Genomic DNA, 12,588 nt, shown 5'->3' with positions numbered 1-12,588 from the left:
CCAAAAATGAAAATTCTCTCATCATTTACTCATCCTCATGCCATCCCAGATGTGTATGACTTTATATCTTCTGCTGAACACAAACTGTGAAGGTCCATACAATGCAAGTGAATGGTGGCCAGAACTTTGAAGGTCCAAAAAGCATATAAAGGCAGCATAAAAGTAATCCACATGACTCCAGTGGTTAAATCCATATCTTCAGAAGTGATATGATAGGTGTAGGTGAGAAACAGAACAATATTTAAGTCCTTTTTTTACTATAAATCTCCACTTTCACTTTCACATTCTTCTTTTGTTTATGGCAATTCAAATTCTTTGTGCATATCGCCACCTACTGGGCAGGGAGGAGAATTTATAGTAAAAAAGGACTTAAAATTGATCTGTTTTTCACCCACACTCATCATATCGCTTCTGAAGATATGGGTTTAACCACTGGAGTCAAATTGATTACTTTTATGCTGCCTTTATCTTTTGGACCTTCAAAGTTCTGGCCACGATTCACTTGCATTGTATGAACATACAAAGCTGAGATATTCTTCTAAAAATCTTCTTTGTGTTCAGCAGAAGAAAGAAAGTCATACACAACTGGGACGGCATGAGGGTGAGTAAATGATGAGACAAGTTACATTTATGAGTGAACTGTCCCTTTAATACAAGAAGGTGAATGGGTCCAGTTCATAAACATTTCAGTACACATTCTTTTAAAAGTTTAACCACAAGACGTAAACAATATACTGTTAACATGATTTTAGTGAGATAAAATTGATTACTAACCTTACTAACCTAAGCTGAAATATTGGATATAACATCACAGAGACTTTTAGGGCAATTCTCATGGACCTTACAATCAAACTGTTACCACAACAGCACCGCAAACGTTATTCATACTATTATTATTCACAACCATTTTCCACTGTGCTAAGAAAATACTGTAAGAAGTTTCTCTAAAACAAATAAGCACATTAGAATCATTTCTTGAGATAAGTTAACAGTATTTTCTTAGAATAGAGTAATGGCTGCTGAAACTGATGTTGGCCATTTAAAGATTTGTCTTTTTAAGGTTGAATAACAAATCAATAAGAAAAAAATTCCAAATAATAATAAAAATTTTAGAACACTACTACCATTTGTGACTGTGCTTTTATTTTTGGGCTTCCATGGTAAACAGAAGTACTGATTTCTTACAAAAGCATAAAACGTCTTAGTGATTCCAAACTTTTGAGTGCAAGTAATAGAATAATGATGGTGTTGAATATATGGATGCTGACAGGTCAATGAAGAGGCTTTAAAAAAAATCTTCTGACGACTAGAAAGATGCTTTATAGATTTTTCTGACAATGACATTAGCAGTACCTCTGGAGTTATAAATGTCAGTAAACTTTCACTCTGACCTGTTTGTGTGAGTTGTCACTTCTCATCTATCAGGGATCATTTTCTCAGACGTCTCTGCAAGTGGGAAGGTCAAAAGTGCAAAGTTATTTATCTATGTTTGTGTAATGAACAATGTGCAAAGGCATGAAGCTGCCACTCCAATTATGCACCATGTAGAGTGAGAGTAACTTGTATGTATGCAGCACATAATAACTTAAGAACGATATATATATATATATATATATATATATATATATATATATATATATATATATATATATATATATATATATATATTTAGAATGTATTTCTGTGTAAGTCTGTTCAAACATGATTTTGGGAGAATGTTTTTCAAGTATACTGGACAACAAAACATGTTCTGAGCTGGGAGATTCTTCACAGAATTAATCCAGTAATTTTAGAATAATATCTTTTAAAGTCTATTAAATAAAATCTGCAATTAGTTAGACACTCGATAACTACATCATGACTGAATAAAATATTTATATGCACATTTTAATCAGTTTAAAAACTAGAAATAAACTGGGGGAATGGTACCGAAAGTGGGCGGGGATTAGTAGCCTAGACGTTGTCTCAAATTGACCAAATATGATGGGTCCAAATAATAATTTTCATGTTTTAACTCTTCACAAAGTATTCCCGTTTAAATGGAAGTGTACGTTTCTCAGTACCACTATTTAGGTGTTCAATTTCGTCCAAACCACTGCTGAAGCAGCAAGTTAATGACGTAGTGACCGCCTGTCACGCAGAACCTAATCTTAGCGCTGGTCAGAATGGGCCAATCACAGTCGTTTGTGATTACTGGACAATACTTTTTATTTTTTATTTTTTAATTGTTTGGGAGAATTTAGATTTGCATGTTATGTAACCATATTTGAAATTCTTAGATATAAATTAATAATAATTTCAGTGTGCAAATATCTGCAATAAAACAAAAACCTTCCCAAGTTTTTATTTCAGTAATACTTGGGAATTTGTCTTTCTGTGCTCCCATGCGCCCCCTGGAGGCATTTTCTCAGTGTTCAATTCAATTCAAAATTGGCATAAACAACAGTAAATAATAAAGTTTTACAAAAGCTGATACACTTTTAAACATATTTATTTGCTAGTAATATTTTCCGCTCATTGGATGATGAAACATATTACCTATGAATGTATAGATTTGAATAGCATTTCACGCTCCGTGATAGGTGCAATAGGTGGCGACACGTTACACCGTCACAGAACTGTGACGTCTTTTGACACATGCGCAAAAAAGCAGTTATTGCCAGTGGAAGAATGGCGTCGTCAATGGGCGGAATGTTCCCTGGTCAGCAGCCACCTGGAACTCATCCACCTACAGGTCCCGGTGGTCCAGGTCAGCCAGGGCTTCTCGCAGGCCCACCCGGTAATAGATGCGCAAACAGCACTTTGGTTGATGAGCTGGAAGCTTCTTTCGAGGTAAGAAGATTAAGAAAACTTGTGCTGCTTACATGATGTCAATGGGAGTATTCATGTCCATTTAAAGCAAAGATTGACTGTTTCTAGACAGATCAAATTATGATTAATGCACATGTGAAGTTTTTATGCATATAGTACCAAACAGTGTCAATTTTGACCATTAGATTGTCAGTGGAGTGTTTTATTCAGATTTCATTAGCTTTTTGTAGCCATTTTTGTTTGTTAATTCAGTTCTTTCATGTTTGAATTGTCACAGGCGTGTTTTGCATCTCTCGTGAGTCAAGACTATGTCAATGGAACAGACCAGGAGGAAATTCGGACTGGTAAAAGTGTTTTTCTCTCGTTTCTTTTTAATTTTACAAAAGTAATGGCGGTACCATGGAACAGTGATGGTATCAGATGGGAATATCATGGTGTATTTGATTGATTACCGCATTAATGCTATATACATGGTACTTCAAAGAATACAATGGTATTATTGTAATACAATGCTACTGTTGTTAGTGGTTTCCCACCACATATACATACTGATATATTAGAACGTGTATGTGTTTTGTGTCTTTCAGGGGTTGATCAGTGTATACAGAAGTTTTTAGATGTGGCCAGACAGACTGAATGCTTCTTCCTTCAGAAAAGACTGCAGTTGTCTGTACAGAAACCAGAACAGGTGGAAAAAGAGGTAAACCCCATGCCACGTTTTAGATACACTTTATTGCCAAAAGTATTCGCTCACCCATCCAAATAATTGAATTCAGGTGTTCCAATCACTTCCATGGCCACAGGTGTATAAAATGAAGCACCTAGGCATGCAGACTGCTTCTACAAACATTTGTGAAAGAATGGGCCGCTCTCAGGAGCTCAGTGAATTCCAGCGTGGTACTGTGATAGGATGCCACCTGTGCAACAAGTCCAGTCGTGAAATTTCCTCGCTACTAAATATTCCACAGTCAACTGTCAGTGGTATTATAACAAAGTGGAAGCGATTGGGAATGTCAGCAACTCAGCCATGAAGTGGTAGACAACGTAAAATGACAGAGCGGGGTCAGCGGATGCTGAGGCGCATAGTGCGCAGAGGTCGCCAACTTTCTGCAGAGTCAATTGCTACAGACCTCCAAAGTTCATGTGGCCTTCAGATTAGCTCAAGAACAGTGCGTAGAGAGCTTCATGGAATGGGTTTCCATGGCCGAGCAGCTGCATCCAAGCCATACATCACCAAGTGCAATGCAAAGCGTCGGATGCAGTGGTGTAAAGCACGCCACCACTGGATTCTAGAGCAGTGGAGGCGCGTTCTCTGGAGTGACGAATCACGCTTCTCCATCTGGCAATCTGATGGATGAGTCTGGGTTTGGCGGTTGCCAGGAGAACGGTACTTGTCTGACTGCATTGTGCCAACTGTGAAGTTTGGTGGAGGAGGGATTATGGTGTGGGGTTGTTTTTCAGGAGCTGGGCTTGGCCCCTTAGTTCCAGTGAAAGGAACTCTGAATGCTTCAGCATACCAAGAGATTTTGGACAATTCCATGCTCCCAACTTTGTGGGAACAGTTTGGGGATGGCCCCTTCCTGTTCCAACATGACTGCGCACCAGTGCACAAAGCAAGGTCCATAAAGACATGGATGAGCGAGTTTGGTGTGGAAGAACTTGACTGGCCTTCACAGAGTCCTGACCTCAACCCGATAGAGCACCTTTGGGATGAATTTGAGCGAAGACTGTGAGCCAGGCCTTCTCGTCCAACATCAGTGTCTGACCTCACAAATGCGCTTCTGGAAGAATGGTCAAAAATTCCCATAAACACACTCCTAAACCTTGTGGAAAGCCTTCCCAGAAGAGTTGAAGCTGTTATAGCTGTAAAGGGTGGGCCGACGTCATATTAAACCCTATGGATTAAGAATGGGATGTCACTTAAGTTCATATGCGTCTAAAGGCAGGTGAGCGAATACTTTTGGCAATATAGTGTATATGCCCAGTTGTTATAGTTTTTCATAGCTGTATTAAAGATACAGCTATACATTATTGAAATCACAATGTTGTAAATGTAGAATATAACACCTTAATTACAGAAATGTACGTTTTTGCAGTCCCATCGTAATGTCTTTAACATGCTTTATTATATGTTTGCACCTCTCTCTCAGGATGCATCAGAACTGAAGAATGAACTCCAGAGGAAAGAGATGCTCATTCAGAAACATCTTGCCAAGATCCACCATTGGCAGCAGGTGCTGGAGGACATCAACGTCCAGCACAAGAAGCCCACAGAACTGCCTCAAGGTCCACTGGCTTTTCTGGAGCAGGCCTCAGCCAACCTCCCTGCACCCATGAAACCGAACTGATACCTATGCAGAGATCTAGAACCCTTTTCTGACTGTATTCTAGGTCATACACACTACGGGCCACTGCCTAAGCTCTCTCAGTGACTTGTACGATAAGCCCTTGTTGTAGACCCTGTCAGTGATGTTATCATTTTATGTATGTATGTATGTATGTATGTATGTATGTATGTACATGAAGTTATTTTAAGAGCTAGAAAAGGACCTTTTTCCACTTATCTCTGATCAGGGGCTTTAGAAGTCATTAGGTGCCCATAATGAGTATGTCAAGGGTCTTTGACCGCTGGTCACAATCACATTTCCATGATTTCAAATGACAGACGTGTGGTTGTCTGGAACAAGAGGTACAATGAGCGAAAATGGCTTTAGTTAGAGAGAAATTGTGTTTTACATTGTTGATTATTGGATTCAAACCCCTTTTGTACAGTTTACAGTAAACATGATTTTGACAATTGAAAATGACTACATTTTCTGTTTTGTTCCCTGATTCTCTTGTGTTCCCTTCAACTTCCTGCATCTCTTGGCCTGAGAGTCCAGTGCTGTGCCTCACCGGAGAAGCCCAGAGATTCTCACAAATCTTTCCTGCTTATAACTTCTCTTTTGGTCTTTTTAGCTCTGTTCAGAGGCATTAGGTGGCCATTCTGAGTATCACCTTGTTTTTGCAGTGGTCATCGCTAACTGCACAACCTGCAACTTCACACAGCTCTGCATTACATCAAAGCATTTTTGGATGGATATAAGCTGCATATTAATATAAAATTTTGCCAAGATGTATATTTCTCAAGTTTATTAAAATGACAGTATTTGTGTTTGAATATTAATTTCCCTTTAGCAAAAAAAAAAAAAAAAAAAAACTAAAAACAATGGGGAAAAAATTAACAGAACAGAACTAAGATCGCTGACACATTTTGGAAACGGTTATTGCACAGATAAAGAAAAAAAGCTAATCTTACAAACTTTTCAAGAACATGTTTGGGTCATATTTCACCCCAAATTCAAGTTTATATATGAATATCAAACCTGTTTTAGGATCATTATGATCTTTGCATTCTGATATTATTTTCATAATTAAGCACATTTTGTAATGCATGAAAAATCTTATTAGGGTTAAGGTTAGCCTAACCGAACCCTTATTGTAATGCAAATAAAAGGATACTTACATTGTAAATTATTAATACATAATAGTACTATTTGTTGTACTGTTATACATTTTCAAAAATAATTTACAGTATTTTTTGTCAAACAGAAAAAGGTAATGTATTACAGTAATGAGAACCATTGAGAGTAATAGGAATTACAAAACAAAATTTTTTTACAATGCAAAAATAATCATTCTAAAAATATGCATACTTTATGCAAAATATAATGAAAAGTCTAATTAATTGCATATTCTATTGGCTGCAGTTCAGAGATCTGTGATTCCTTCATTTTATTCTGTGCCATTAGATCCCCAAGTATAAATGAATATGACTACTAAATGTGCAAATAGACAATTAACATAATAGTGTAACATGGTTCACTATGGTGTTAATATGACTTAAAAAGTCTCTGTTTTGAGTGAATCGTGTACCCAATAACATAAACATAAAAACTGTGATACATATTGCTGTAACATATAAACAATATTTTTTCCCTTAAATATGTTCAGGTTTTTGATGTTACATAAACTGCATAGAACTGAAGTAACTTTTATTTGCATTATAAAAAATATTTAAAAACAGGAGTAATTTTAAAAATAAAATTAAAATATTAAAACGCATAACGATTGTATGTTCTTGTTTCGAGCATTTCTTGCACTTGTTTTACAAATCAATTAAACCTTCGAAAATGCAGTCAATAATGCCCCACATAGAACAAGACAGAAAGCGAAGATTAGGACAATGTAATTTCGCAAACCCTGAGAAAAACGTAGAGAGGAGAAATTGTTAGACAGATTTCAATAACAAAATGTAAAAGTAATAGCAGGAATACAACTCAATTCACTCACACACACACAGACACACACAGACACACTCACTCACTCTCTCACTCTCTCACTCTCTCTCTCTCTCTCTCTCTCTCTCTCTCTCTCTCTCTCTCTCTCTCTCTCTCTCTCTCTCTCTCTCTCTCTCTCACCTTCACTTCCTTGAAAACCAAAATGCCCCAGAGAGTTGCAATCAGTCCAGGACCCTGTAATGAACCACATATACACACAATGAGAGAAGAAAAAGAATAACGCTGCCGGTTCCTTCTAAGATTATTACATTTATAATGTGATTATATTATAATAATGTTTCACCAATGACCGATAACAGTATTGAATAGTTTTGTGATAGGCAGAAAGATCTGTCACTCACTGTAGTGATAATAGGGAAGCTCACTACAGCACTAAGATAGTGGTTGGCCAGGAACCAGCAGCATGTGGCCATACCCCACATGATGCCAGACAGAAACCCTGCAGGGAAAAAAATATTCTGTTTTAAACTTCAGTTATGAAGATGTAAAGGGAAAAAGATGATAAGAATGTTCAAAGGCAGTGTCAATTAAATTAAACTTCTGACAAAATCTGGCATTACCTGGCAATACTGCTTTAGAGAAAACTTGTGGTTTGTTCTTTTTGATGGCACAGTACAGGAGGAAATACACAGTACTAGTGAGAAAGATGCCACTATACTGTGCAAAGACATAATCCAGATCTAAACACACACAAATACATTAATTGTTTATATATCATATACAATTTCTATAACCCTTAGCTTCAATTATAATAAGTAAGAATTCACCACGGCTTGTCATGTGGCAATCTGGACTTACCAAACTGGCTAGCCCCTCTATATTGGCTGTCTGGATTGGCTGCATGATTTTTAATGTACAGAACTGGGACAAATGATGACCCGTACAGCAGTCCAGCAACGACAGCAAGCAGTGATCCACTGCAAAACACAACATTCAAAGCCTTGCCTAACAACCATGCAAAACTCTGAGCCGATGTAAAATACCAATCTATAATATACTGTATATTATAAACAAGATTGATCAATAGATCAACATTAAGATTTACAGAATGAAGAATGTTCATATGATCTGAGATTGATACTATCAGCACAAAAAAAACATTTACTCATGCTTTTGTGGTGAGTACATTAAAAGGGCACATTTTTGATGCTGTAGAAAACAGATGACAACTTATTGTTATGTCTGTAATGTCATGTGCACATACACAAGGCGTTTGGTGCGTGGTCTTAATGCATCCACCCAGGAATCATCTGTCGTGCCCACAGTGTCAGAGTTCACAGTCTGTAGATCAGATTGATAAAATGAGTTCATTTGATTATTTAAACATGATCTATATTCAAATCTGAATTTCACATTTTTAACATACGTTACCATACATGGTCTATTAGTAATGGTGTTTCTTCAGATGTTGATGATCTTTGAACATCACTCTTCACAAAGAAAAAAACAATGGCACTGTAAACACATACACAAGAAAAAAAGGGGGGAGGAAAATAAGGAAAAGAGATTTAAACAATAACAATACTCCTTCTGAAATGTGTGGCTTACTAAAGCAAATATGAATGCATTCATGTTGTACCTAAGTAAACATAGCCCTGCTCCACAGGAGTTCAGTATTGGTTTGGAAACAGTCTCAGCTTCAATACCAAACCAGCCAAACCTAAAATCATCATGAGGAGTCAGTGTGTGAGTGTACAGTACACGGAACCTTTTAGTAATATACAGGTTACATACAGTACAGTATACAGCTGTGAGTTTGACTTTAATGGCTGCTTTGTGGTTTTCCTTTTACAGATTATTATCAAACAAAACAAAAGATAAAGCGCTAGATCTTGATCCTTAGTGGATTCTTGGCAGATTTTGCTTACCGTGAGCTTGCCCAGCCCATGAGCAGATTAAACGAAGCCCATATAAGAAGACCAAGGCCAAGCCCGATGGTCTTTACGATAGGAACTACAGTTATATTACCTTAATGGAACACACAAACATGTTACAGAATTTCACAATGTGTCATCATTGAAAAATATAATGGGAAAGTCTTTCTTTAAGTTCTATATGAATTAGAGGTATTACTGATTAATCTGTGCTTTTTGGATATATCGGTTATCAGAAAAAAATCGATGCCGATAGTTTTTGTTGTTGTTGCTTTTGTTTTATTCCCCCGTGTTCCTCTGTGGCAAGCACTGGAGGACTCTACGGTTAGAACGGCTTGATTCTACCATATAACAGTGGTCTCTAGAGGTAAAATAAAAACAATCATGTGGGATTTGAAGTAATCTTTCATAGAAAATTTTCATCCATACTTTTATCTTCACTTTTATGCATATTTTATGTTCTAAATTGTTGCAAGGGCAGGTAAAGAAAAATGTTACTATATAGAAATGTGTCCCGTCAGCACATACATAGTGTCTTCAACTTCATATTTTGTGAATAATTATGAAAACTTTATTCCTCATTAAACCTCATCTAGTGAAATATATAAACCAATCAGCCCCAACATTAAAATCACCTGCCTAATATTGTGAAGGTCCCCCTCGTGCTGCCAAAACAGCGCCAACCCGCATCTCAGAATAGCATTCTGAGATGCTATTCTTCTCACCACAATAGTACAGAGCAGTTATCTGAGTTACCATAGACTTTATCAGTTCGAACCAGTCTGGCCATTCTCTGTTGCCCTCTCTCATCAACAAGGCGTTTCCATACTCACTGGATGTTTTTTGTTTTTGGCACCATTCTGAGTAAATTCTAGAGACTGTTGTGCGTGAAAATCCCAGGAGATCAGCAGTTATTGAAATACTCAAACCAGCCCATCTGGCACCAACAATCATCCGTGTGATTATCTAATCAGCCAATCGTGTGGCCGCAGTGCAGTGCATAAAATCATGCAGATATGGGTCAGGAGCTTCAGTTAATGTTCACATCAACCATCAGAATGGGGAAAAAATTTGATCGCAATTATTTGGACCGTGGCATTATTGTTGGTGGCAGACGGGCTGGTTTGAGTATGTAAAAAAAACATCCAGTAAGGGGCAGTTCTGTGGATGGAAATGCCTGGTTGATGAGAGAGGTCAACGGAGAATGGCCAGACTGGTTCGAATTGACAAAGTCTACGGTAACTCAGATAACCGCTCTGTACAATTGTGGTGAGAAGAATAGCATCTCAGAATACTGTTCTGAGATGCGGGTTGGCGCTGTTTTGGCGGCACGAGGGGGACCTACACAATATAAGGCAGGTGGTTTTAATGTTGTGGCTGAACGGTGTATGTATATACACAAAACCCTTCATCTGGTGATTATATATAGGCTATAAAAAGCTTAATTTGGTAAATCTCCATAATTTCAAAATAGGAGTTCCTGGCGTGTTTCAGGCTTGTTTATAGTTAAAAGTCCTGCGTTATGCACAAAGTCTTCATTTTTCTGGTTATTATTGGGATTATTGACTCTTGAACCCTCAATGTCACAGTAAGGAAAGATATGATTTAAAAAAAAAAACTATCAGCTGATTAATTGGTTATCTGCCTTTTCCACCACCTTAGTTATCAGTATCAGCAAAATTTCTCAACTAATATGACCTAATTAATTAACACCCAAGATTCAGAAACTGTTGTCAATTTCAACTTTTAAATTATCAGTGACTATTTGCACTAGGTGTAAAAAGCACCTGCCACACAGCAGGGCTATTTGCACTCAAATAAACTGGTGGAAACAGAGAAATTAATGACAATCTGTGCCCCCAAGTGTTGCTGCAATGGTGTGATTTTATTCATGTGGATGACACAGGTTCCATCCACTTTCCCCAAGTGGCGGACTGGTAAGAAAATTCGGCACTGCTGTGCTTTTCTGCATATCGCTGCCCCCTTCTGCATATCGCGGTGCCGTTTTTTTGGCGCGTTCTGCATAACGTGGCAGCCCATGCGGCCCCATTTCATGGCCGGCCCACCGGGAAAAGTCCTGTTTCTTCCAATGGCCAGTCCGTGCCTGCTTTCCCCCATCCTGTTTCCTGTCTCAACTAATACTCCCTTTAATACCACTTATAATCATAAATGAAAATTAATATAAAGGTTGATTTCCTTGCAGTGATTTGGTCATTGGGGAAGGTCGGGAACCATGGTTTTACTATAGTAATTTGTGGTAACCATGTTGTTTCGCAGAAACTATAGTTTTAATTAAATTAACCATGATGTTACTACAGGAATATGGTGTTAATATAGTAACCATGTTTAATTTTGTACTACAAAATACCATGGTGATGCTATGGCTTCTGTAGTAAATCCGTGGTTAATTTTTGTAAGGGAAGGTTAGGGTTAGGTTTAGGGGTATGGGGTTGGTATAGGGCTTCTGCAGACTCTAAATTAACACAAATATTCTGCAGTGATGCCCCTTTACAGTATGTTAGTATTTAATAAGGGGTGCAAATAGCATATTACACTGTTTGCACTTAGTGCAAAGAATATGCTTTTTGTTGCTATTTACACTTAGTGCATATAGCCTCTGCCTTAATTATACCATCATTATAAATAATCTGAAGTTACCAGTAGCCCAGATGGCTCCACCCAGCATAGCAAGAGGCCAGAATTTTGGACTGTTCAGAATTATGTTTACCACAAGGGAGACTGTCCATATAGCAGCACAGAGAATCCACTGGAAAAACATACCTGCACATAAACACAGGAGGGTGAACTGAAACTGAATAAAAAATGACTGAGCCAACACACAAGTGAAATTACTGATGTAAACCGTGAATTAAGCAGATGGTGTATAACAATACTTAATTATTTTATTAATTTAAAGAGATAGGCTACTTACATTCTCTCCCTCTCTCACACACACACACTTGTTTTTCTACCAGGGCGAGGACTTGCCATTCCACTTATTTTGTTGTATACTGAGCTATTATACTTTCTATAACCCTAACACTCAAACAAACATAATTTTTACATTTCATTCATACACTTGTAAACAGTTGGCTGGTCTACTAACCATCACCAGTGTCTATCTTTTTCACTGGCACAAAGTTGCTCCCGTAGAAGAAGACGGACACAGCGCATGATATGAATCCATAAGTCAGTTCAGACGAGTTGGTCGTGCTGTTGGATTCTTGCAGAAGCCGCACAGGCACGTGTGGGCCATCTGACAGCCACTCTGCCGCATCACAACACAAACTGTACTGTACTAATTATCGAAATAATGTAATTGTGTAATGTAGAAATTCAACTCCATATTCTTTACCTGTGTCCAGGTGTTGCGCGGCACCGGAGGAAAGCGCGCACAGGATCGCAGTGATGAGCGCGGCCACGCGAAAATTCATCTTCAACACACAAACAAACGCATTCAAGCAATTAACAGATAGACTATTACTTATAAAAACTAATTTTATCAGATCACTTGACTAAGCTACAGCGAGCGAAAGCTGCTCATTGAATAAGTGCGACTTCCG

At 37.8% G+C, this 12,588-nt stretch overlaps 2 protein-coding genes across 2 annotated transcripts; one reads left to right on the top strand and one right to left on the bottom strand.

Moving 5' to 3' along the window:
• The first annotated feature begins 2,633 nt into the window (after positions 1-2,633).
• On the top strand, positions 2,634-5,615 carry med28 (mediator complex subunit 28). The gene is made up of 4 exons (XM_051703418.1): positions 2,634-2,832; positions 3,089-3,155; positions 3,399-3,511; positions 4,962-5,615. The coding sequence occupies exons 1-4, from the start codon at positions 2,638-2,640 to the stop codon at positions 5,157-5,159; spliced, it is 573 nt and encodes a 190-aa protein (XP_051559378.1). The 5' UTR covers positions 2,634-2,637; the 3' UTR covers positions 5,160-5,615.
• A 375-nt stretch (positions 5,616-5,990) lies between these two features.
• tmem144a (transmembrane protein 144a) lies at positions 5,991-12,588 on the bottom strand. The gene is made up of 12 exons (XM_051703417.1): positions 12,381-12,588; positions 12,132-12,293; positions 11,684-11,806; positions 9,020-9,119; positions 8,731-8,811; positions 8,528-8,606; positions 8,356-8,432; positions 7,950-8,068; positions 7,712-7,831; positions 7,493-7,590; positions 7,272-7,325; positions 5,991-7,053 (listed from the first exon to the last, which is right to left on the bottom strand). Exons 1-12 carry the CDS (start codon positions 12,457-12,459, stop codon positions 6,970-6,972), a joined length of 1,176 nt encoding a protein of 391 aa, XP_051559377.1. The 5' UTR covers positions 12,460-12,588; the 3' UTR covers positions 5,991-6,969.

This window comes from Myxocyprinus asiaticus, chromosome 7, assembly GCF_019703515.2.
Source record: "Myxocyprinus asiaticus isolate MX2 ecotype Aquarium Trade chromosome 7, UBuf_Myxa_2, whole genome shotgun sequence".
NCBI lineage: Eukaryota > Metazoa > Chordata > Actinopteri > Cypriniformes > Catostomidae > Myxocyprinus > Myxocyprinus asiaticus.
This window is presented reverse-complemented; position numbering and strand designations above follow the sequence as displayed.

Coding starts and splice junctions, on each gene's coding strand:
- tmem144a (XM_051703417.1), bottom strand. CDS start 12,459: ATGAATTTTCGCGTGGCCGCGCTCATCACTGCGATCCTGTGCGCGCTT. Junction 11,807..12,131: donor AAAGATAGACACTGGTGATG/GTTAGTAGACCA, acceptor GTTTATGTGCAG/GTATGTTTTTCCAGTGGATT. Junction 7,832..7,949: donor TAGAGGGGCTAGCCAGTTTG/GTAAGTCCAGAT, acceptor GTGTGTGTTTAG/ATCTGGATTATGTCTTTGCA.
- med28 (XM_051703418.1), top strand. CDS start 2,638: ATGCGCAAAAAAGCAGTTATTGCCAGTGGAAGAATGGCGTCGTCAATG. Junction 3,156..3,398: donor CCAGGAGGAAATTCGGACTG/GTAAAAGTGTTT, acceptor TGTGTCTTTCAG/GGGTTGATCAGTGTATACAG. Junction 3,512..4,961: donor CAGAACAGGTGGAAAAAGAG/GTAAACCCCATG, acceptor CCTCTCTCTCAG/GATGCATCAGAACTGAAGAA.